At 36.5% G+C, this 26,628-nt stretch overlaps 3 protein-coding genes across 4 annotated transcripts; 2 read left to right on the forward strand and 1 right to left on the reverse strand.

The window, feature by feature from the left end:
* The first annotated feature begins 3,268 nt into the window (after positions 1-3,268).
* On the forward strand, positions 3,269-4,240 carry LOC140831422 (uncharacterized). The gene is made up of 3 exons (XM_073195176.1): positions 3,269-3,583; positions 3,654-3,908; positions 3,992-4,240. Exons 1-3 carry the CDS (start codon positions 3,323-3,325, stop codon positions 4,238-4,240), a joined length of 765 nt encoding a protein of 254 aa, XP_073051277.1. The 5' UTR covers positions 3,269-3,322.
* Positions 4,166-5,279, forward strand: LOC140831785 (uncharacterized). Its single transcript, XM_073195532.1, has 5 exons — positions 4,166-4,529; positions 4,616-4,723; positions 4,805-4,874; positions 4,955-5,062; positions 5,170-5,279. Exons 1-5 carry the CDS (start codon positions 4,342-4,344, stop codon positions 5,254-5,256), a joined length of 561 nt encoding a protein of 186 aa, XP_073051633.1. The 5' UTR covers positions 4,166-4,341; the 3' UTR covers positions 5,257-5,279.
* Positions 5,280-19,740: 14,461 nt separating this feature from the next.
* On the reverse strand, positions 19,741-23,396 carry LOC140833076 (protein FAR1-RELATED SEQUENCE 5-like). 2 transcript variants are annotated; one of them, XM_073197492.1, is made up of 4 exons: positions 22,235-23,396; positions 20,497-20,971; positions 20,335-20,402; positions 19,741-20,258 (listed from the first exon to the last, which is right to left on the reverse strand). In XM_073197492.1, the coding sequence occupies exons 1-4, from the start codon at positions 22,515-22,517 to the stop codon at positions 20,218-20,220; spliced, it is 867 nt and encodes a 288-aa protein (XP_073053593.1). In that variant the 5' UTR covers positions 22,518-23,396; the 3' UTR covers positions 19,741-20,217. The 2 variants fall into 2 exon arrangements, with proteins under 2 accessions (XP_073053593.1, XP_073053592.1); XM_073197491.1 differs by lacking the exon at positions 22,235-23,396 and having other exon boundaries at positions 20,497-21,457.
* Positions 23,397-26,628: the final 3,232 nt, after the last annotated feature.

The following is a 26,628-nucleotide window of genomic DNA, read 5'->3' on the forward strand; positions in this document are numbered from 1 at the left end:
TCGAACTTGAGTATTGGAAACATCTACATGTTCGACATGTTCTTGATGTGATGCATATTGAAAAAAATGTTTGTGAAAGTCTCATCGGTATGTTACTTGACATTCCAGGAAAAACGAAGGATGGAGTTGCAGCAAGACTAGATCTCATGGAGATGAATTTGAGGACTGATTTGATACCAAAGATGGGGGAGAAAAGAACGTATTTTCCAGCAGCCTGTTATATACTAAGCAAGTCTGAGAAAAGAAAATTTTGCAATTCTCTGTTTGGAATAAAGGTCCCTACGGGTTACTCATCTAATATTAAAAACCTCGTGTCGATGAAGGACTTGAAACTTGTTGGCCTTAAGTCACACGACTATCACACTTTGATGCAACAATTTCTTCCAGTGGCCATACGTGGTGTCCTACCAAAACATGTTAGAGATACTATCACTCGGTTGTGTGGGTTCTTCAATGTGTTATAAAATAAAGTGATAGATGTCTCAAAGTTGGATGAGATACAAAGAGAGATTGTGATGATATTGTGTTTACTGGAGAAATATTTCCCCCCATATTTTTTTGATATAATGATTCATTTGACCGTTCATCTTGTACATGAGATGAAATTGTGTGGACCGGTTTGGTTTAGGCATATGTATCCATTTGAAAGATTCATGAAGATATTGAAAGGCTATGTGCAAAATCGCAATCGGCCTGAAAGGTGTATAGCCGAACGTTATATTGCTGAAGAGGCTGTGGAATTTTGCTCGGACTACATGTCTAGTGTAGATACAATTGGTATCCCATAAATGCATCGGAGAGTACAACTCACTAAGCCTCTGTCTGGTTCAGTAATGCACTACACTAGTGATGATGAGTTGAATCAAGCACATCGTTATCTACTGGAAATGATGTTGACGTTGAGCCTTATCTCGAGTAATTTCTTTGACTTAGTAATACTTTTTGCTATTCTTTTACATTCAATTGGTTAACTTATCCTTAATCATTTCATCAGGGAACACATGACATTTTTGGATGCAAAATTTCCCCATAAAGCAAAGTCCAAAAGGTGGTTACAAGATAAGCATAACCGAACCTTTATTAACTAGTTACGTGATACTGTAAGTTGTCTAAATATCAGTATCATGGAGTTCTTTTAAAACTTAGGGTTAAATTTTAGCACTTTGTGAAATATAGGTTGCAAGTGCAGTTGGCAATTCCACTCGTGAAATTTCAGAAAGATTGAAGTGGGTAGCGCGCGGACCTAGCAAACAAGTGTTGAAGTACTCTGGTTATTTGATTGATGGGGTCACTTATCATACAAAAGAGCGAGATGATGTACGAGTTGTGCGAAATTCCGGAGTAAGCTTAGTGGCAACGACAATGCAAGTTGCTAGTGCAAAGGATAAAAATCCAGTTGTGTCAGACATGATTTTTTATGGAGTTATTCAAGAAATATGGGAACTTGATTACCTAATGTTTCAAATTCCAATGTTTAAATGTAATTGGGTTGAGAATATTAACGGTATTAAAGTTGATGATCTTGGTTTCACGTTGGTAAACCTGAAGAGAATTGGATTCAATTCTGACTCTTTATTCTTGGGCAGTCAAGCAAAGCAGGTGTTTTACATTGAAGATCCTCAAGATCCTGCATGGCATGTTGTACTTGCAAGTCCCACAAGAGAGTATATTCACTACATGAATGGTGATGAATTAGAGAATGATGTATCCCACTATCAATGTTTTACACGAGGGTTTATATCAATGGATGTTGATGGAATAGATGAAAATGAACCGCCATGCATTCGTGAAGATTGTGATGGGTATTGGGTTGACAATAATTAAGTTCAATCCTAAATGACTTGAACCAGCATAATAGGTTACATTCTTTTACTGTTCTGCATATTACATTTTCTTGTAGAAAGAAAAATAAAGAACTGAGTCCTAATATTTTTATGACATGTGTTGCATAATGCATTTTTCTGATTGCCTAACAAATTGTAAATGCTTGCTGGATGTCAAAGAACGAGAAGCCTAAACAGAATACTGCATATTCTTCCAATGACAATAGTTGTGGGGGCAAAACAGTTTTGGAATCTACAGATACAGAAACAACAAAATCATCTAGAGGTCGTACACGTTTGGATAGGCTTGTTAGGCAAAGGGTTCATGGAATCAGAAAAGATGTGAGGTTCAATAAATTGGGACAGCTAGTTGGAGAATTTTCAGGTGAGATACAAAGTTATATTGGAGTTCTTGTTCGAGAAAAGGTAAAGATAAGTTATCAAACTTGGAAAATGGTTCCAAATGATGTCAAAGATTTAATATGGGAATCGGTTAATGTAAGTTATAATGTTTTGACTATTTTAATTATTTTTCATATGGTTATGATATGTTTAATGTTATGGGTTAATATGACTTTATTTTAATTATTTTTCATATGGTTATGATATGTTTAATGTTATGGGTTAATATGACTTCTACAGCCGACGTACAATGTTGATCAAAGCTGGAAGAAGGGATGTCTGAACTCTGCAAATAACAAGTGGCGACAGTTTAAAGCTTTTCTCACTCAAAAGTTCATTCTTAGCAAGCGGGATAACACTGAGGATTTGAAAGATCCACCTACTGGGTTTGGTATTATACGAGATGATTGGAGTTCATTTGTAATCAGTCGCTTGTCTGATGACTTCATGGTAAGATTCTTAATTTGTTATTTTCAAATTAGTAGACCATAACAAATTATTTCTATTGACATATGATATGTGTGGGCAATTTTCAATTAACTAGAAATTGTGTGATGAAAAAAAGAAGAGAAGAAAGCAAAACATATACCTCCATCGTATGTCTCGCAAAGAATATGCATGTTTCGCCGACGAAATAGTAAGTATGAGAAACTGAGTTAATTCGGAAAGTTTACTAAGTCCATGCTATGTGATTTTTAAATTTGTTGATAACATACATAATGTTTGTAGGCAGATAAATTATGTGACGATGATGATATAAATTGAGCAATTATGTGGAAGAAAGGACGGGTCAATAAGAAGGGTCAATATGAAGGCGATGAGTTGAAATCGGCAATAGAAAAGATTGTAAGCAAACAATACATGAAAATGAATAATTTTTATTCATTATCACTGTTTTTAGCAATTATGTTGTTCTTTTGTTCATGACAGGATGGTTATGTGCAACAAAAAATCGAGGGTACGTTGCAATATGAAGATGGAAAAAATGATATCCTTACGAAAGCACTGGATTCATATGAACATTATGGTCGTGTGAGAGAGTATGGAAAAGTCCTTTTGGTGAGGACCATATATTTCTTAATCAAACAAAGGAGTTGATGGAGGCGAAGATATTAATCTCAGAACAAGATGCACGAATCGCAGAACAAAATGCACGCATATCAGATCAAGATGCACGCATACAGAGACTTGAAGAAATGTTCAAAAAGGGTGCAAGCAACTTTGACATTGAAGAAAAAGGTAGTTGCTCTGTAAAGTTGCATCCCATGAGTGACGATAAAATAAAAAAGAGTGTCTCGAACTATGCAACTTCGCATGATGATGACATGAAAACTTTGAGCAATGCTGAGTTTCTGCAGGTATTTGATTATTGCAATTGTACATGACTATGATTTGTATCAATTTATAACATGATTATTTGTCTTCTAGGGCAAGCCGGTTGCATTGGCATTGGACTCTAGGACCAACATTGTTGCCTACTGTACAATTGTCCAAGTCAATGCAGATGATAAATTATTTCATGGTGTTCCATCACCCATTACTTGCATGCACATATCCATTGATAATGTTGTGGAAAAATTAGCACATTTGCCATTTCCAATTCAAAACGAATGTGATACTGTTGGTGATGCTGTTGGAACATATGTAGCTTGGCCAGCACACTTCGTAGTAATTCAAGATGAGGTAAATGTCAATTTATATTTAAATTTAAAGTATCATAAATAATTCAATATTGCAACTAACATATGTACATTTGCAATGTTTAGAAGCTTCAAAAGAAGAAAATTGTCGACCACAGAAATAAGATTGGTTTGTCTTCAAGTGTGCCAAGATCTTTACATCTTTTGTATTGTTATTGTAAACGTGCTCTAACCGATGAACAAAGTTTATCACTGTTTTTTTATCATGATTTATTTGACGAGAGTTACGAACTACTTCTTCACCTTGAAGACATCAATCCTTTCTATAGTTTTGATCCAATATCTGCCAATTGTATTGTTGTGTACATGTGGTAAGTCTTCTTCTTTTGTTTGTTGACCACTTAAGCTGTATAAACTTAATTAATTTATCATATTCACATTATTCTGTTGGAAATTGTAGGAATCTGTATAAAAAGATGAAAAAAGACAACAAGACTGAAAAGTTTAGATTTGTCAATCCACACACGATACCATACATGCCATATGTATCCAAACTTGACAGAAACGCTAAAATCGAACACTTGAATGAAAGAGCAAGTGTTTTGGCTGAAAGACTAAGTGTTGCATCAACAAATCAACTATTTTTAGTGCCACATAATGTTGGGTGAGTCAAAATTACAATATCAAATTTAATTTATTTTCTTGACATTTTATAGAATTGTATGCACTAATTATGTGTTCTATGCGTAGTTATCATTGGATTCTCACTGTCATCGATCCTTACAAGGAGATGGTTTATTTGTTGGATTCACTTAGTCATCGAAACCGTTACGATGACTGGAAATATGTGGTGGATATGTAAGTTAATATTTTGTTTTTATGTCAAATTTAATTTAGTGAATAAAACACTCATATGTTGACTGTTAATGATGTATGCAGGAGTGTAAGATTGTTTAATTCAAATAAGGATAGGGAAGGGAAAAAACAAGCTATATGGGAAGTAGTAAAGGTATTCAGGTGTACTTGTCATTAATTAACGTTTATTTCAATTTGTGTATCAATCACTAACAATTTTTTTTTTTAAATTAGGGTCCACGACAACCAGATTCGAAACAATGTGGTTTTCATGTTATGAGATTTATGAGAGAAATGATTGAAAAAAATGCTACCAGTGAGAAGAACTCGATATCTTCAATTGTAATATTCGACATATTCTCAATATTCACAAATCAATGTGTATTTCTCATTTTTCAATGTCTTTATTGATTGTTTTTTACTAATATTAACATTGTGTTTGTTCACAGTTCATGAAAACTGAGTATTCCAAGGAAGAGATTGATGAAGTGCGATCCGAGTGGGCGGAATGCATACAAGACTATATTTACGAATAGGTATGCAAAGTATTGATGTAGTGCTTTGTGTTACAATGAACCAACTGAATAAGTGATTTGTGAATAGTGATATTATTTGTGTTTTGATTTTTGCCAGCTTACTTTCTCATCATAAGAATGGAACTGAAGACTGAGCAAATGCCTCCGAGTTTTAGGAATTTTATTTCTTTCAATCAAGTCCTAAAAAATATGATTTACTTCAATATATAGATTCCTTAGAACTTAAATGTTATTCTTTTGTGAATTGATGTTATGACTTTCTTTCGAGTATATAAATGTTGTTTGTGTTGGATGGAAATTTTTGGGATGTCCTATTTATGGGGAGGTCATGCCGAAATTTCTATTTTCCTCAGAATATATTAGTTTTGACTTTATTTTCGTCTCTATGCACCATTTGTGTTAGTTGCGTTTCCAGTGCATGTCTTGCTTGCAATCTCATCTCTTACATGGGTTTTTAATGGGCTTTCTATGTGTGGATTATATGGCAGGGGAAGGTTTTGATGCATAAATGTTGATGAGGTTTGAGAAGATCGAGGCCGATGATGACAAAAGATTGCATGTATCCGTATTTTCTGTTTGGAAAATATTGATATTGTGGGACTCTGCCACATTGCCACGTTGATGACGAACATGTATCAAGGTCCATTGCAGTACTAAAGTCAAATTTGTAAAATTTTTGTTTATCGTTTGGCATATTTTGGATGATGGATTTTGAACATAACATAGTCACGGAGTTAACGTGGTAAATATTTTGTTTTCGATTGTTATTTTTGGTTTAATTATTATTATATATATTGTAATTTAAAAGAAATTTAATACAAATTTTTTACCTAATGAAAAAAATTATTAACGACAACAATTTTTAATTCTATTGAAGAAATTATAAAGACAACGGTTTTAAATTGCTTTAAATTCAACAAAACACTACGGTTTTTAGGCGTTGCAAAACTGTGGTCGTTGTTACAAAAAAAACGGTCTCAAAAGTGGCGAAACTGTGGTCGTTCATATATTATGACAACAGATTAAAACCGTTGCAAAACTATTGTCAATAGTGCTAGATAACAACGGTTTAAAACTCTTGCGAAACTGTTGTCGTTGGTAGATAATACAACGGTTTAAATCCGTTGCAAAACCGTTTTCGTTGGTATAAAAGACAACGGTTTAAAACCCGTGCAAAACCGTTGTCATTGGTAGAAATTACAAAGGTTTAACACCGTTGCAAAACCGTTGTCGTTGGTAGAAAAGACAACGGTTTAAAACCGTTGTCGTTGAAGACACTTTCAACAACACCCTCAATTACAACAGTTTTAAATGGCCTACGACAACGGATTTTATCCGTTTTCGTTTGGCGTTTTTGTTGTAGTGACAATCGAATTCTGCACATTCTGATCAACTTTCTGTGCCTCTTTGATTCTCAATATCAGTTCTGGTTCAGCTCAAATAGTACATAATTTCAAAGGCTGACGATCTATTTCAAAAGCTAATCTAGAAAAACAGCAATCTTCAATCAAATTCGAAACACCGATCGTCGATAGGGATAAGGAACATACATTCCTACTCAGTGCATCAGCTGCTGCATTGGATTTTCCAGGATGATACTTGATTTCACAATCAAAATCCTTCAGTAAATCAAGCCATCTTCTTTTTCTCATATTCAATTCAGACTGTGAAAATAAATATTTCAAGCTTTTATGATCATAATAGATTACAAATTTCTCACCGTACAAATAATGTCGGCATATCTTTAATGCAAAGACGATGGCTGTCAATTCAAAATCATGAATTGGGTAACGGGTTTCATGTGGCTTCAGCTGTCTTGAGGCATAAGCGATAACATGTCCTCGCTGCATCAAAACACAACCCAATCCTCGGTGAGAAGCATCACAATAAACAACAAAGTCACCAGTACCTGAGGGGATTGTCAGTATCGTAGCACTGGTCAATCTCTTCTTCAACTCCAGAAAACTGGACTCACAAAATTTTGACCAAATAAACGGAGCATTCTTCTGAGTCAACTGAGAAATAGGTTTAGCAATGCTCGAGAAATCTTTAATGAATGGACGATAATATCCTGCCAAACCCATAAAACTGCGAATCTCTGGCACTGATGTCGGTCTCAGCCAAGAAATCACTGCCTCAACGTCACTGTGATCAACTGATATTTCGTCTTCGGATATAATATGACCCAGAAATACAACCTGTCTCAACCAAAACTCGTATTTCGACAGTTTAGCATACAGTTTCTCAGTCCTCAGAATTTTCAATACAGTTCTTAAATGCTCAGCATGCTCAATCATATTCTTGGAATAAATCAGAATATCATCAATGAATATAAATCACGAAATTATCGAGATACCTCTGGAATATGCGGTTCATCAGACCCATAAACGCAGCTGGAGCATTTGTCAACCCAAACGGCATGACAATAAACTCATGATGTCCATACCTGGTTCTGAATGTTGTCTTCGAGATATCAGAATCTCTGACTCTCAGCTGATGATATCCAGATCTCAGATCGATCTTGGAATATACTGAAGAACACTGCAACTAATCAAACAAATCATCAATACGATGCAAAGGGTATTTATTCTTTACCGTAGCCTTGTTCAGTTGCCGGTAGTCGATACAGAGTCTCATCAAACCGTCTTTCTTTCTCACAAACAGTACTGGAGCAACCCAAGGAGACACACTTGGTCTGATATATCCCTTGGCCAATAAATCCTCCAGCTGTTCTTTCAACTCTTTCAACTCAGTCGGTGCCATTCTATACGGAGCCCTCGAAATCGGAACCGTGCCGGGCATCAACTCAATGCTGAAGTCTATCTCTCGAATCGGAGGCAATCCCGGAATCTCATCTGGGAAGACATCAGCAAACTCACACACCACTGGAAAATCCGCCAATGATGGACTCGATTTCAGTAAATCAACAGAATAGACAAGGAATCCATCCGCTCCTTTCTGCAATAATAGAGTCATATTCATAGCAGATATCAATGGAATTCTGGCTCGAGAACCCTTACCGTAAAACTCACTCATCAGCCATTTCAGGTCTGAATCTCACAAACTTGTGGAAGCAATCAACAGTAGCTCTGTACTTGGTCAACATATCGATACCGATAATACAGTCAAAATCAGATAACCCAAGTACAATATAATCTAACTCGATCTCATGTCCATTATACTACAGTATACCAGATTTAACAGATTTCACTGATATCAAACATGTACCCAACGGAGAAGAGACAGACACTACCGCAGATAATGACTCAATAGGAAATGCACGACTCAATGCAAATCGCTCAATTATAAATGTATGTGATGCACCAGTATCTATCAATACATATGCAGGATAACCAGAAATAAAATAGTTACCTGCAACATCATAGTCAGGTGCCTCCTGAGCCTGCTCCTCTGTCAAAGCAAATACTCTGGCCTGCTGTCAAGGAGATTGGCTAACTGTCTGGCTCCCTCCTGGCCTCGGATGTGACTGAGATGGTGCTGGCTGGAAAGAGTGAACTGCAGATGGTCGTCTACCAGTCTAAGCTACTGATCCGGATGACTCGGCACCCTGTGACCTCTGAGTATCTCTCTGGGGACAAACTCGAGCAAAATTTCCCTGCTGTCTACAAACACGGCAAGTGCCAAACACTCCTCGGCACTCTGTGGAATTTTCCCTCCACAGGTGCTGCAGTAAGGTCATGTATAACTCTGGCCCTGACCGGTCTGTCTCGAGCCACTAGAACTGGATGAACTGCTTCCAGATCTTTTAAATTGCTTCCCTCTAGCTTTCAAGAATTCTTTCTTCCCACCACTACTGCTGCCACTCTCAAATCGGGGAGGTGGTTGATGTGGTCTCGGTGCTGGAGACACAAACGAAGCTCATCTCTGTCTCATCAGACCGGCTACGGCTCCCTTAGCTCTGTTCAAAGCATCAGTAAAATTATTCGGTCTCCCGGTATTCACCAAGGTAAAGATTTCCGTATTCAGGCCATTAATGAACTGATCAGCAACGGCTTCGTCATTTTCGGCACATGTGAAGCAAATCGTAGCAGTGTAGAGAACTTGGCCACATATTCCTCGATGTTTAGCTGACCCTGTCTCAAGTTTGCAAATTCTGCTCCCTTATCCTTCCTTTACGACACTGGAAAGAACCTCAGATAAAAGTCAGTTCTAAACACATTCCATATAATAACTATACCTCGATGCTCCAATGCCCGCTTGGTTGTAATCCACCAGTTCTTTGCCACATCATGCAACTGGTGCCCTATCAGTTTCACTCTCCGCTCATCAGTGTAATCCAAGGACTCGAACAACATCTCAATTGTTGGGATTTGTGTCCAAAAACAAATGATTTAATTAATGTGAGAAATATTTCAATATTATTTTTGCATGCATGTTATTTGATGCTTTATAAATATTTGGAATCCCAAGATTATTATTATGTGATTTTAAATATTTGTATATAAGTGTTATATACATGAGGATAATATTTAAAATATAATGATCTAAATTTTTCCGCAATTAGAAATTAAAGTTGGGATCTTTAATTTAAAATTTTTAGCGTGGTTCATTTTAGAATGATCTTATCCAGACTATTATTAATGAGATTATTATGAAAACGCATTATAAAATTTGATTATATAGGATTGGAGCATGATTAATTTTTAGTCTCTTTAAATTTCCGTATCTCTTTGAGATTTCAGTATTAATCAATGATGGTCATATATGAGTCGATCTTATTTCTGAGTAATTAATAAACTCCTGTAAGGCTCGAGATTCATTAGTCTTCATTAATATGATACTCAAAGATATGAGAATGCATGACATGGAAGGAGGGGAGAAAAGACATAAGAAATTAGAGTTTTGAGTACAAGATAGACCGCACCCGCGCCTAGAGTAGGAGCGCACCCGCGGTCATTAAATAGGAATTTGTGAATGTGAGGCCGAAACCACACCGCACCCGCGGTCCAAGAGCCACCGCACCCGCGGTTCATGGGCAGAAACTTGGTCATTTTTACAGTGTGGTGACCGCACCCGCGGTGGAACCAAGACCGCACCCGCGGTCAATATCCAGTAGGGTAGGAAATTTTATTCGAAGCAAGACCGCACCCGCGGTCGTCGAATTTCAGAAAATGAAATTGGTGCCGAGAGCACAGCGCACCCGCGCTCCTGAACCTACCGCACCCGCGGTGCTGCATGCGAGAAATCCACCTTTGCTCTTCAATTGACACATGGCATGGTATATATATAGAATTGTGCTGAGTCTTCATTTGGATCATTTCCAGCAGCTGAGAACGAGAGAACAAAAGGGTTTCCAAGATTTCCTCTCAACTTTATCATTTGATTTTGTAAGAATTACTCATCCAAAGTTTAATCTAAGTTGAGATTCTTGTTCCTTGCATCATAGGCTACAAGAGGATGTAAGTTTCATTCAATTTCAGCATGTTCTGAATTGTAGATGTTGGGGGAAACTTGATATGATAGAGATTATGTACTCATATGATTGTCGTGATTGTAGAACCGTAAATGAATCGATTATTGGATCTCAAATGCAATAGTTACAATTTTTCCAGCATATTTAGAGTTAAATATGCAGCATTTGAGTACTATCATGTGCTTATGATGGTGATTATGCATTGTTGTGAATTATGTGAATATATGTGAGAGTTGGATTGACCGGTATTAAGGAATTACACCGTTATGCCGTTGATGTATACCGAGATTGAATATGAATTGTATAAGACTTGATTTGAGTGGTATTGTGACATGGTACTCCTCTACATTGCCATTTCAGATTTGTATTGGCAACTCTGATAGCGAGACTTCGACATTGACAGAGATTGTACGACGAAAGGTATAATTCATGTGACTTTGGGGAAGATACGACTCGAATCAGACTTGATTGGAGTTTCCCAACAAAATCACATACTAGATTTATTGTTTATCTCTTTGATATGATTTGGATTTGTTTATAGATTTATATTCAAATCTCTTGATTTAATCATGCTTTGTCTATAGATTTATATTCAAGCATTGAGATAGGAGAGTCATTGACAGATTTGTCAAAACTAGACGTTCGGTGTATCGACGCATAGGAGCAGACTTCCTCCGATTGTAGACATTCGATATAGACACGACCGAAGTCTAGGAGTAAGACGTACAGTTACCCCGATTGGGAGGGTAGGTAACAGATAGTGACGTCTTATTCACCCCGGGATCCCAATAGTAGAGTCGAACTGAGTCTAGACATGATTTGAATTAGACTGCATGTTTTTATAGATTGGTTTCATAGACTATGGAACCCATGATTTATGTTACATGCATGATATGGTGTTTTATGATTTTATTATGCATATGCATGTATATATGTTTTATACTGGGATTTGTTCTCACCGGAGTTTCCGGCTTTTGTTATGTCTGTATGTGTGCATAACAACAGGTGGGGCAGGATCTGGGTCAAGACAGAGATGAGTTGGAGATAGTGTGGTGACTACGGGCGCAGAAGATAACTAGTGTCTTTTATTAGACTTGGACTACTTGTATTTTGGTATTTTGTATTAAACACTAGTTGGATTGATGTATTAGAACAAGACATGTTTGTATGTTTGTAAAATAAGTAAAGACCTTATGCTTATTTATATACATTAGAATTAATGTTGAAAAGCGAAAAATTTGACCCACATTTTCTCACAGATCCATTTAATCCCAGACAAAATTGAGTTAGAGCCCGGGTCCCCACAACAGGTGGTATCAGAGCCAGGTTCTATAGACTGAGATAGAATAGAATGAGCGGGGTAGATCGAGTCATCTTCCTTGCTTTTGATGTGCTAGCATGATTTATTGCTTTCCTTATTGTATGTTGTGTTGTATCTGAATTGATTTACAGCATGTAATTGTCAAGCCTAAATCAGAACCAATTCTAGATCAGAGGAGGGCTGAGACAGCTTATATAGACTGTGTACTGACCTGTTTGATAACCAGATATGTCACCTAGAAGGATACCACAACCAGCTGCAGGACGAGTGCCAGAACAGGGGAGTACGTCAGGTACTCAGATGGACGTAACCGCTACCCCGATGGAGACTCTGTTAAAGCGGTTTCAGTCGTTCCGACCCCCAACTTTGAAAGGCACTGAGAATGCAGCGGATTGCGAAAGCTGGTTGGATGATATAGATATGTTATTTGAATCACTTGCCTATTCAGATGAACGTCGAGTGAAGCTGATTGGACATCAATTGCAAGAAGTGGCTAAGAGCTGGTGGCTAATGGTGAAACGAGCCCTAGAACATCGAGGTATTGATATTACTTGGAAAGTTTTTAAAGATGAATTTTATCAACGTTTCTTTCCAGTGTCATACCGAAAAGACAAAGGGGCAGAATTCGCCAATTTGAGACAGGGGCAATGGAACATAGAGGAGTTTGCCAAATTTTCTTCCTTGCTTCGATTTGCACCACATGTAGCAGGGAATGACGAGGCGATCGCCGATCAATTCATAAACGGTTTGAATCCGGATATCTTCACCTTAGTGAACACGGGGCGACCCAACACTTTTTCTGTGGCGTTGAACCGAGCAAAGGGAGCAGAGGCTGGCTTGATTAGGAAGCGAGGAGCTTCCTATAGTGTTCAAGGTCAGAGACCGCCACCGCCTGCCGCACAGTTTCCAATACCTCCTTCTCGATTTGATAGTGGAAGCAGTAGTAGTGGCAAGAAGGATTTTCTGAAAGCTAAGGGTAAGCAGTTCAAGAGAGCAGGGAGCAGTTCGTCGAGCTCCAGTGGATCCCAACAGAGAGGTCAGGGTCAGAGTTCAGAGTATAGTGGTGTTTATTGCAGTTCGTGTGGAGGCAGGCATGCCACTGAGAAGTGTCAGGGAGTGATGGACAGATGTAACTATTGCAGACAGCCGGGACACTTCACCAAAGTTTGTCCCCAAAAAGGTGCCCAGAGATTTCAGAGTGCAGGGTCATCAGCTTCAGTAGCTCAGCCCGAGAGGCAAGCTTCGTCTGTCCATTCCTTTCAGCCCACGCCTACACAGTCCCAGCCTAGAGCCAGAAGTGGTCAGACAGTGAGCCAACCTCCCAGACAACAGGCTCAGGTGTTTGCATTGACAGAGGAACAGGCACAGGATGCGCCAGACGATGTGATTACAGGTAACTGTTTTCTTTGCGGTTATCCTGCATATGTGTTGATAGATACAGGCACATCACATACATTTATATCAGAACGTTTTGCATTGTTGCATTCCTTGCCTGTCGAGTCAATGTCTACTGTAGTATCTATTTCTTCTCCGTTGGGAAGTGGTCTAATATCCGTGACTTCAGTTAGACATTGCATACTACAGTTTGAGGGACATGAGATTGATTTAGATTGTGTTGTACTTGGTCTATCTGATTTTGATTGTATTGTCGGGATTGACATGTTGACTAAGTACAGAGCTATCGTAGATTGTTTCCACAAGATTGTCAGATTCAGACCTGAAATGACAGAAGAATGGAAATTCTATGGTAAGGGTTCCAGATCTCGGATTCCCTTGGTATCAGCTTTGACTGTGAATAGATTGTTGCAGAAAGGAGCAGAAGGGTTCCTTATTTATTCTGTAGATCTACAGAAATTGAGCCCGACATTGGCTGATTTGCCAGTAGTACGGGAGTTTGCAGATGTATTTCCTGACGAGATTCCAGGATTACCTCCAGCTCGAGAGGTAGATTTTAGCATTGATCTCGTTCCAGGCACCGTTCCTATTTCGAGAGCTCCGTATAGGATGGCGCCGATAGAACTTAAAGCACATTTAGAAGATCTTCGAGCCAAGGGATATATCAGACCTAGTGTATCTCCTTGGGGCGCTCCAGTGCTATTTGTATGAAAGAAAGACGGTTCTATGAGATTGTGTATAGATTACAGGCAACTGAACAAGGCAACGATAAAGAACAAATATCCTTTGCCTAGAATTCGACGACTTATTTAATCAGTTGCAGGAATCCTCCATCTATTCCAAGATTGATTTGCGATCGGGATATCACCAACTCAGAGTTCGAGATGTTGATATAGAGAAGACAGCATTCTGGACCAGGTATGGACATTACGAGTTTGTTGTCATGCCTTTTGGTTTAACGAATGATCCAGCGGTGTTTATGAGTTTGATGAACCGCATCTTTCAAAGGTACTTGGATGAATTTGTGATTGTTTTTTTGGTGAACTCTAAGAATCTGAATGAGCATGCCAATCATTTAAGAATTGTGTTGCAAACACTGAGAAATGAAAGATTATATGCTAAGCTGTCAAAATGTGAGTTTTGGCTGAGACAGGTTGTCTTCTTGGGTCATATCATATCTGGAGATGGTATTTCTGTTGATCCGAGTAAAGTTGAGGCTGTGATCGGTTGGCCTAGACCGACTTCGGTGCCTGAGATACACAGTCTCATGGGTCTGGCAGGATATTATCGACGATTCATCAAAGATTTCTCCAGAATTGCGAAGCCGATTACCCAGTTGACACAGAAGAATATGCCATTTTTGTGGTCTGAAGATTGTGAGTCTAGCTTTTTAGAATAGAAGAAGAGACTGACCAGTGCACCTGTCTTGATGATTACTTCAGGTACGGGTGATTTCGTTGTATATTGTGATGCATCCCACAGAGGAATAGGATGTGTTCTTATGCAGCGAGGTCATGTGATTGCTTATGCCTCTAGACAGCTGAAGACTCACGAGACTCGATACCCAATTCATGATCTTGAATTGGCGGCTATCGTATTTGCATTAAAGATTTGGCGTCATTATCTTTATGGCGAAAAATTTGAGATCTACTCCGGTCATAAAAGCCTGAACTATCTGTTTTCTCAATCAGAGTTGAACATGAGGCAGCGTAGATGGCTTGATCTACTGAAAGATTTTGATTGCAAAATCAAATACTATCCAGGGAAGTCAAATGCAGCAGCAGACGCCTTGAGTCGAAAGGTTTGTGCTTTATCTTTGTCGACGATAGGGGTTTCGAATTTAGTCGAAGATTGCTGTTTGTCTGGATTAGCATTTGATACAGGCAGTAGACCATTGCTACTTACTTCGATTCAAGTTGAGCCAGATTTGATTATACGAATCAAAGAAGCCCAAAGAACTGATCCGAGTGTTCAGAAATCGATTGAGATGGTCCGATCAGGACATTTGTCAGAGTATCAAGTACGTTATCATGTGCTATACGTGAATAACCATCTTGTAGTGCCAGATGTTTCAGATTTGAAACAACAGATATTGTCAGAAGCGCACTGTAGTCAGGTTTAGCATTCATCCTGGAGGCCGTAAAATGTTCAACGACCTAAAGACACAATTCTGGTGGAAACAGATGAAGACAGATATCGCAGAATTTGTGTCTAAGTGCTTAAACTGCCAACAGGTGAAGGCTGAGAGAAAGAAACCCGGAGGTTTACTTCAGAGTTTTTCTATCCCAAAATGGAAATGGGATCACATTTCCATGGATTTCGTGACGAAGTTACCTCGATCATCTCGGGGCTGTGATGCGATTTGGGTCATCATTGTTCGACTGACCAAATCAGCATTTTTATTCCATACAGAATGACATACCGACACGATCAGATGGCAGATTTGTATGTCAGAGAGGTTGTCAGATTGCATGGTGTGCCGAAGTCTATCGTATCAGATCGTGATCCACGATTCACATCGCACTTTTGGCACAGTTTGCAGCAGGCTCTAGGTACGACTTTACACTTGAGTACTGCTTATCATCCTCAGACAGACGGACAGTCAGAGCGGACTATCCAGACATTAGAGGATATGTTGAGAGCCGTAGTGTTAGATTTTGGCACTAGTTGGCAAGATTCCCTACCTCTTTGCGAATTCTCTTACAATAATAGCTATCAGACGAGTATCGAGATGGCACCGTTTGAAGCTTTATATGGTAAGAAGTGCAGATCTCCGTTGTACTGGGACGATATATCTAAGGTACCAGAACTTGGGCCTGATATGATCCGTGAAATGACTGAGAAGGTAAAAATAATTCAGAAAAGAATGAAGACGGCACAGGATAGGCAAGCGAAATACGCCAATATCAGACGTAGACCGTTGGTATTTGAGCAAGGAGACAGAGTATTTCTGAAGATTTCCCCTTTCAGAGTCGTTGTCAGATTTGGCAAGCGTGGAAAGTTGTCTCCTAGATACATCGGTCCTTACGAGATTCTTGAGAAGATTGGCGATCGAGCATATCGACTTGCTCTTCCTCCTTCTTTATCCGGGATACATGACGTTTTTCATGAATCAATGTTGCGTAGATATATGCCGGATATTTCCCATGTCATTCACCCTGACGAAGCGGAGCTTGATCAGACCTTGAGCTATGTTGAGCAACCGATACAAATTCTTGATCGGAAAGAAAAGAAGCTCAGGGCGAAGACTATTCCGCTAGTGAAAGTCCAATGGAGTCGACATGGCATCGAGGAACCAACTTGGGAGACAGAAGCAGATATGAGACAGAAACATCCCGAGTTATATACATGATGTAAGTAATCCTTCAGTCTTGATTACATTACTTTTCATGTATAATCTGATAGATTGCCTGCGATTTCAAGGACGAAATCATTTCTTAGAGGGGGAGAAATGTAAGTCTCGAGATTCATTAGTCTTCATTAATATGATACTCAAAGATATGAGAATGCATGACATGGAAGGAGGGGAGAAAAGGCATAAGAAATTAGAGTTTTGAGTACAAGATAGACCGCACCCACGCCTAGAGTAGGAGCGCACCCGCGGTCATTAAATAGGAATTTGTGAAGGTGAGGCCGAAACCACACCGCACCCGCGGTCCAAGAGCCACCGCACCCGCGGTGCATGGGCAGAAACTTGGGCATTTTTACAGTGTGATGACCGCACCCGCGGTCGATATCCAGTAGGGTATAAAATTTTATTCGAAGCAAGACCGCACCCGCGGTCAAGGAGGGACTGCACCCGCGGTCGTCGAATTTCAGAAAATGAAATTGGTGTCGAGAGCACAGCGCACCCGCGGTGCTGCATGGGAGAAATCCACCTTTGCTCCTCAATTGACACATGTCATGGTATATATATAGAATTGTGCTGAGTCTTCATTTGGATCATTTCCAGCAGCTGAGAACGAGAGAACAAAAGGGATTCCAAGATTTCCTCTCAACTTTATCATTTGATTTTGTAAGAATTACTCATCCAAAGTTTAATCTAAGTTGAGATTCTTGTTCCTTGCATCATAGGCTACAAGAGGATGTAAGTTTCATTCAATTTCATCATGTTCTGAATTGTAGATGTTGGGGGAAACTTGATATGATAGAGATTATGTACTCATATGATTGTAGTGATTGTAGAACCGTAAATGGATCGATTATTGGATCTCAAATGCAATAGTTACGATATTTCCAGCATATTTAGAGTTAAATATGCAGCATTTGAGTACTATCATGTGCTTATGATGGTGATTATGCATTGTTGAGAATTGATGTGAATATATGTGAGAGTTGGATTGACCGGTATTAAGGAATTACGCCGTTATGCCATTGATGTATACCGAGATTGAATATGAATTGTATAAGACTTGATTTGAGTGGTATTGTGACATGGTACTCCTCTACATTGCCATTTCAGATTTGTATTGGCAACTCTGATAGCGAGACTTCGACATCGACAGAGATTGTACGACGAAAGGTATAATTCATGTGACTTTGGGGAAGATACGGCTCGAATCAGACTTGATTGGAGTTTCCCAACAAAATCACATACTAGATTTATTGTTTATCTCTTTGATATGATTTGGATTTGTTTATATATTTATATTCAAATCTCTTGATTTAATCATGATTTGTCTATAGATTTATATTCAAGCATTGAGATAGGAGAGTCATTGACAGATTTGTCAAAACTAGACGTTCGGTGTATCGACGCATAGGAGCAGACTTCCTCCGATTGTAGACATTCGATACAGACACGACCGAAGTCTAGGAGTAAGACGTACAGTTACCCCGATTGGGAGGGTAGGTAACAGATAGTGACGTCTTATTCACCCCGGGATCCCTAGAGTAGAGTCGAACTGAGTCTAGACATGATTTGAATTAGACTGCATGTTTTTATAGATTGGTTTCATAGACTATGGAACCCATGTTTTATGTTACATGCATGATATGGTGTTTTATGATTTTATTATGCATATGCATGTATACATGTTTTATACTGGGATTTGTTCTCACCGGAGTTTCCGGCTGTTGTTATGTTTGTATGTGTGCATAACAACAGGTGGGGCAGGATCTGGGTCACGACAGAGATGAGTTCGAGATAGTGTGGTGACTACGGGCGCAGAAGATAACTAGTGGCTTTTATTAGACTTGGACTACTTGTATTTTTGTATTTTGTATTAAACACTAGTTGGATTGATGTATTAGAACAAGACATGTTTGTATGTTTGTAAAATAAGTAAAGACCTTATGCTTATTTATATACATTAGAATTAATGTTGAAAAGCGAAAAATTTGACCCACATTTTCTCACAGATCCATTTAATCCCAGACAGAATTGAGTTAGAGCCCGGGTCCCCAGAACTCCTATTTAAGATATTGTATTTTTTGACATATCGAGTAATGACACAAATTATATAGTGTCAAAATTCTTGGTACATTAGAAATACAATAAAATAAATAGCTGAGAATATTAATATACAAGACGAAATCCATTCCTTCGTAAAAGAAGATAGATAAATGGTTATCTTAAGGGTTGATTCGGGACTTGAATAATAAGAGCGCTCAATTTATGATTAGATCATAAACATATTATTCATTATAGAATCAATGGGACTTAAGGAAAAAGATATAATTAAATAGGTTAAGCGAAAATTACCAAATTTTAATTATGGACTATTTATGGAGGATTGCTTCACATTTAGTGACTATATCAATGGATTATTCATTCTTGTTGAGTAATTTTATATCTATTTTTTCAATAGTGCAAATCCAAGTTTATAGTGGAATAACTTTGGAATTAATAAAATTAATTTATGTAAATTAAAAGTTTAATTTATTATCAATTTTATTGGAGCTTGAAATTATAGGTCCATAGTTCCCCATGCCATCTCCGATTTACTTCGAACACTTATTTATTAACTTAAAATTTTTGAATTTTAAGTCTTTGCTCAATTTCAATTTGTTTGGAAAATCGTAAAGAAAAATGTTTTTTTTAGCGATACATTTATCTCATCTCAATCAATTAATTTTGAATTAATTGTCAAACAATATTTTATGATAGAGATCACAAAAGGATATACATTCCATATATTTTATTTTGAATTACTAATATCAATTATTTTCTCTTTGAAATATTTATTAGATAAATATTTGAGAAACTAATTTTTGAATTATAATGGAGATAAGATCTTCCCCACTATTCATAATGATCTTTGTGATATATACAAATATATATATATATATATATAAAGATATGGAATATATATATAATATATATATAGAACTGCTACCCTACACACCATGAGTGTGTACAATGATGGGCGTCGCCCCAACCTCACATCATTTTTCATTTTTTTTTTGTTTTTTAAAAATTAAAATTACTGCTAGCATTAAAATTAAAAACTCTACAAAATTGCCAAATTAGACATGAGCTTTGTGGGTGCCGCCGCCAGCCCACACCATAATTTTTTTTTTTGTTTTTTAAAAATTACAATTACTAAAATTATCATATTTCAAAAAACTAAAAAAATACCAAATTAACATGAGCTTTGCATCTATCACACAAGTTCTTTATGATTGAAGCTATAAAAAACAACAAAACTAATAGAAAAAAATTCTGAAAATCAAATAAATATATACCAAAAAATAAAGAACTTAACAATCTCATAGGTGGAAATAAATGAAAAAAAGAATAACACGATGCACCAAAAGATTACTAAATGAAAAACAAAAAAAATGACGTTGCATAAATGAACTTAATTCATTAATCCAACTGTGTTCCAGTTGTTCGCATGTTGTTAGAACCTGCAATAATAAATACAATTCTTAACATCAATCTCTCATAACACTATTGTTTAAAAAAATTAGACATTTAAAGTACCAGTCATTGATGCAAACTCTTCTTCATTTATGTTGTCATCGTTGTTATCATGATCATGTATAGTTGATCTAGTAAACGACACATCGTCATATTTACAAAATAAATGAAATTATTTTATTGTAAAAAATTTATAAAATACACACAATATTAATCAACACATACCCGTTATGCGAAATGGGACAATTGCGCTGGTCATGAGACACACCTCGACTCCCACATCCACGACATAGTCTGGCCTTTGAGATTGACTTCTCCTTTGATGATTTCAATCTCTTCCCACACCCCTTTGCTCTTATTTCAGAAGGATCAATAATACCAAGGACCACATCCATGGTTCTCTTCTTTTGACTTTCACTGTTGAACGTTTTACTAGTGTTTATCTCTTTAATTTTGCTTAAAATATAATCTAATTGTTTATCCAAGAAGTTTGTCCCCTCATCAGTCAACGACGCATCATCAATTGCTACGGAAGCTTTATAAGATAACCTCGAGTGTCTTGACATCAAACTCTTTTCTGGATCATCGATGCTATTTTGCTCAGTCATGAAATATATGGCATCAACCTTTGCAACTCGTGTCCATCGTTTCAGTATATACTTATCAGGCAATTGATACACTTGGCTAATACGAAAAAAAGCTAACATATGTCTGCATAGAATGCCATCGAACTCAAATTTCATACAACTACATGATATGGAGTCCATCAGTTTATTATGAGTGAGCACCCTTGGTTTGGAGGAAGAACAACTTTGAAAATTCATCACATTGTAAACCGCTAATTCAACTCCTTCAGACGTTTGTTGCAGAAAATAACCATCACTCTCATTCATTTCACTTTGAAACTCTAACCATTTTATTTTCGTGTACACCTTGACCATTTGAGTTTCCATTGGCCTCTTTGACTTAATTTTGAGACACTCATTCAAATCAATATGGTCAGCAACTAACTCATTGTGCCTTTGATGTCGGAGTGCCCTATTGAAACGAGTGGTAAAATCCATCAATGAGTTCTTATTAGAGACGTACTTCTTGAAAAATACATGTGAACTTTCAGATCTCTGACTACTTGAGATTCCAGCACAAAATACATTGTTAAATTATGCTGGCACCCACTTCTGTCGTAATTGATTTAATTTATCTGAAAATTTGTTCAGTATATGCCACAAACAATATCGATGCACTACTTGTGGGAAAACTTGTGCAATGGCCTTTGTCATAGCAGGATCCTGATCACTAATGATCATGTCTGGTGCACCTTTAGGCATGGCTTCTATGAACTTGTTAAATAACCAAACAAAAGACTCAGTCTTCTCGTCACTTAGAAATCCGCAAACAAAAACGATTGTCTGATGATGATTGTTAACTCCTACAAATTGTGTGAAAATCATACCATATTTGTTAGTGTTATACGTCGTATCAAACACCACTACATCACCAAATATACTGTTTGTCATCCTTGATACAAGATCTGCCCAAAAACACCTAGTAAATCTATTATCCGAATCAGTCTCATAATCAAAGAAAAAAGCTGAACACTTGTCTTTCTCAGATGCAAAGAACTCAATTAGTGTTTCAGCATCAATACCTTTTTTGTTCTTCTCTTACGATTTTCTCACATTTTCTAATATCTTTCTCTGTGCAACCTACATGCTCAGGCCCTCCATACTCTATTTCCAATAATCGAATTGTTGACAAATCGGTACATTGGCTTCTGAAAATTGTTGAATCAATGCTTTCTTTGATACTGAGACATTTCTATGTGAGCGTAGCAAATGCACCTTTGAAGGAGTCGAAAGTGGATGATTATGGACTTCTATGAAGGTACTGACAACCCAATTAGGACCAGTTTGTTCCTTGACAAATGTAATCTTTGACTTACATCCAGTTCTAACTTTACCACGAGCTCTTTCCTGTTTCGGTTGATCGTCTTTTACATGTTTCATCCGGCGGAGTTCATCTGTATGGCCTTCTTTAAAGCATACAAATTTTTTCCAGACAACTTCATTTGTCATCTTTTGTTTCTTACTATTGCTCATTCTCGCGCTAAACCCGGCTTCTCGTGCATATTGGTTATAGTATGAAAATGCATCATCCAGTGATGCGAATTTCATCCCGATTTTCGGTTTTCGATCGTCTGCAACTTGGGGAATGAATAGCTGATAATCACCACTATTTTCTTCCATTGCTTAGAGAAAAAATGACAAACACACAATTTAGAAAAATATGATGATTTTATACAACAAATTTCTTTGACTTAATAGAAAATACTATCATAATTAGTGATGATAATTATAAATCCTATAGTATCGATAGTTTGTCTAAATAAATTAAAGGAAATTAAAATATTTTATTTTTTTAATATATTTTAATACAAAAGAAATTTTATTGTCAAAATTTGACTTAATCTCATTTCATACACATTTTTCCAACTGAGAACTAAATAGTTATCAAAATATGAGCAATAATTAGTTCAATGTTAACCAAAATTTTTTAATATTAAAGTTGTTATCACAATCGTAAAATGAGATGAGGACATCTTGAAAATGAACACAAATTCAACACACTATTCTAGAAAATGAACACAAATATGAATAGGTGAACTAACAACAAGAAAGATTTGGGGAAAAGTAATTGAAAATAACGTATCCATCTTTTACGCACAAATAAAATGTCGTAAGCTTTGTTTTTGTGTAATTAAAACACAAATTTATAAGCTATGTTCTTCTGTAATTGCAACACAAATCTTGAACCTCATTCTTCTATAAATATGGAATTGCAGACACCGTAAATGTAAGGTTAGAAGCCCTAATCTAAAAAAACCATTGTAAAATCCACGAGATACAAAGAATGCTTTGGTAAAAGTTTAACCGGAGCTTGAACGGGAGGCAGCGGAGATTGAGAGACTGGATGGAAGGTGAGTTTCGGAAGAGAAAGAGTATCTTGATTGCCGACTATTTCTGAATCGTAAGCTTTGTATATATCTTCTTTGCCGTGAGTTTGAAATCTGATGATTTTAGTAATTGTAATTTTTAAAAAACAAAAAAAATTTTATGGTGTGGGCTGGCGGCACCCACAAAGCTCATGTCTAATTTAGTAATTTTGAAGAGTTTTTAAATTTAATGTTAGCTGTAATTTTAATTTTTAAAAAACAAAAAAAAAGGAAAAATGATGTGGGGTTGGGGCGGCGCCCATCATGGTACACAATCATGGTGTGTAGCGTAGAAGTTCTATATATATATATATATATATATATATATATATATATATATATATATATATATATATATATATATATATATAACATAATATTAGATTGAGCAATGGAGGAGATATGATCTCCTCTACTCACGTAAATCACTTCCCTCAAATTTAAATAAAAAGTTGTTTTTATGTCATATATAGGATATATGATTTTGGTATGAAATATCTTAACAAATGGAGAGATATTCTACATAATAATATATTTTCTCTTGATTTTTCTCAATGGTTGAGATTTATAAATAGAGAAATATATGATCAGTGTACTGGTAAGCGAGAAACAGAAAAAAGGAAGAGCAATATTTTGGTGATGCCCACACGTCAGTTCGTTGGTTCGAGAGAGTAGGCGTGGAAGAATTATGGTGTCTTAACTCAAAGTATTCTAACTTCATTCAGCAAAGGTATATTTAATTTAATTTTATAGAGATTTTTTTTCCTTTTCTCTCTATTTCGGATTCACTCATGCATATTTACCTTTGGTTGGTCAGCAAAGTCTACTGGTGTACTCCTTCGTAAAAGCTTTTCCAGTAATTAGCAATTCCTTTTCTCCATTCAATTTGATTGTTACATTCATGTTGTTGTATGGACTGATCAATGAATATTATGAATGTAATTGTTAAACTTTAATAATTGTCATCATTGATTTGTATTTTAAAATGTTTAAAATTTATTTTAAATATTAAATATTGATCATGTTTTTTCTGTAGTGTTATCTCACACAACAAATTGTGAATTTGTTTTTCCTATCTCACGTGAAACACAACAAATTGTGAATTTGTTTTTCCTATCTCGGTTTCCTTTGTCACGTGCATGACATATCTAATATTCATGATGATTGATTTGATGTGTCCAAGGCATATGCATATATTTATTCTTGTGGTGCCTTCTAACGTGCACACCATATTTATAATTCTAAATTGTTTAAAATTAAAGGACTTTACAATTTAAAATGTTTAAATTGATTAAAAGTTTTATAAAATAAGAGTTATTTTATAAACTGTATATTAGTAATTTAAAATGTTTAAATTCACTTTTTATTATAAAATGAGAGTTATTTGATAAATCAAATACATTTTTGTAAAATAATGAGTGGGAGCGGGTAGTGTGACAATATTAACCTTTGGTCTCCACCGTTAGAACAACACCGTGAATTTTTGGGAGCGCTTCGAGACGTTTTTATTATTTCCTCCCTACGGAGGGTGTCTACAAATTAAAATAGCAAGGTTGTTTTCCATGAGATAATATTTTAAAATGTATTTTAGTTTTGACCTACCCTACGGAGGCAATTACTAAATTAAGTTTTAAAATCTGATACGGTGGGTTACATTCATAAACAAGGTGACTAAATTAGTTGATTATCTTTTTGACTAAAATTTATAAGAAATTAAAAGATGCTAGAAATATGAGATATTTTAGATAGCATTTATTATTTGAGAAAGTCTTATTATAATTAGCAATTTTTTGATCTATCCTACGACGGCATTTAATTGTGGTGATTAAAATTCTTTAAGACTCAAGTAACATGTTTTGTGTATTATCATGTGCTTTTATGCATTCTGTTTACTTTGTCTTTAAATTATTTTGTGATATTTATGCAACTGCACATTGAAAATATTTCTCACTTTTTTCAGCAAATATGTCAAATCATATTCTTCTTCTTCTTGCATCGCAAGTTTTGACTGGTGAAAATTTTTCTAAATGGAAAAGCAACATGAATATCCTCTTGATCAATGAAAGTTACCATTTTGTCCTCAAGAAGGATTGTCCTCCAGTGCCTCCAGCTAATGCTTCAAGGACTGTGTCACAAGCATATAACAATTGGATTGTTCCAAACAACAAGGCACGTTGCTACCTGTTAGCAGCAATGAATGAAGTGCTTAGAGCCAAGCATGAAGCCTTTGAGACTGCTAAATAGATTATGGAATCTCTACAACAAATGTTTGGACGTCCATCTGAACAAGCACACTATGAAGCTGTGAAAGAAGTTATGAACTGCAAGATGAAGAACAGTTCTTCAGTTCGTGAGCATGTGTTGAAATGATTAATCATTTCAATGATGCTGATATCAATGGTGCGAACATTGATGAAAAAACTCAAGTTGGCATGATCCTAGAGACACTTTCTCCTGCTTTTCTCCAATTTAGGAAAAACTATGTTATGAATCATAGGGCATGTAATATGACAGAACTCCTAAATGAGCTGCAAAGTTATGAATCTCTGATAGATGATAACAATGGCAAGGCAAATGTTGCCGAAGCTAATGTGGCTGTGGGAAAGGCTTCTTCTTCTAAGAATAAAAAGAAGAAAAATGTGGGAAAGTTTAAGGGCAAGAAAAAGATTCTAAAGAAGAATTGGAAGGGTGCTGAACCCAAACCAAAGGGAAAATGTTTCCATTGCAACGTGGATGGCCATTGGAAAAGGAACTGTAACAAGTACCTTGATGAGCTGAAACAAAAGAAGAAACAAGGTAAATTAGATTTACTAGTCATGGAAACATGCTTTGTTGAGAATGATTTCTCAAGGTGGATAATTGATTCAGGAGCGTCTAACCATGTTTGTGTTTCTTTGCAGATGCTGGAGTCCTCCAGGGATCTTGATGAGGGAGCTTTCATGATGAGAGTAGGCAATGGGGAAAGATTATCAGTGACGGAAGTTGGGACAGTGCGACTGTCATTTAAGAATAATAAATATTTGACTTTGAACAATGTTTATATTATTCCTGGTTTCCAACGCAATTTGATTTCAGTTTCGAAGTTGCATGAACAATTTATTTATGTTTCTTTTTTATATTGATTCTGTTTCAATTAATAAGAATGGTATGAATATTTGTTCTGGTTATTTTGAGAATGGTCTATTTTTTATTAAACCAATTTCACATAATTTACTTCAAACTGAAATGTTCAAAGTCACTGAACCAAACCCTAAGAGAAGAAAAATTTCCGATGAAAATAATGATACATATCTCTGGCATTTAAGGCTTGGTCATATCAATGTAGAAAGACTAGTAAAGGATGGTCCTTTGAAAGAGTTAAAACT

Source organism: Primulina eburnea, chromosome 5 (genome assembly GCF_022965805.1).
Source record: "Primulina eburnea isolate SZY01 chromosome 5, ASM2296580v1, whole genome shotgun sequence".
NCBI lineage: Eukaryota > Viridiplantae > Streptophyta > Magnoliopsida > Lamiales > Gesneriaceae > Primulina > Primulina eburnea.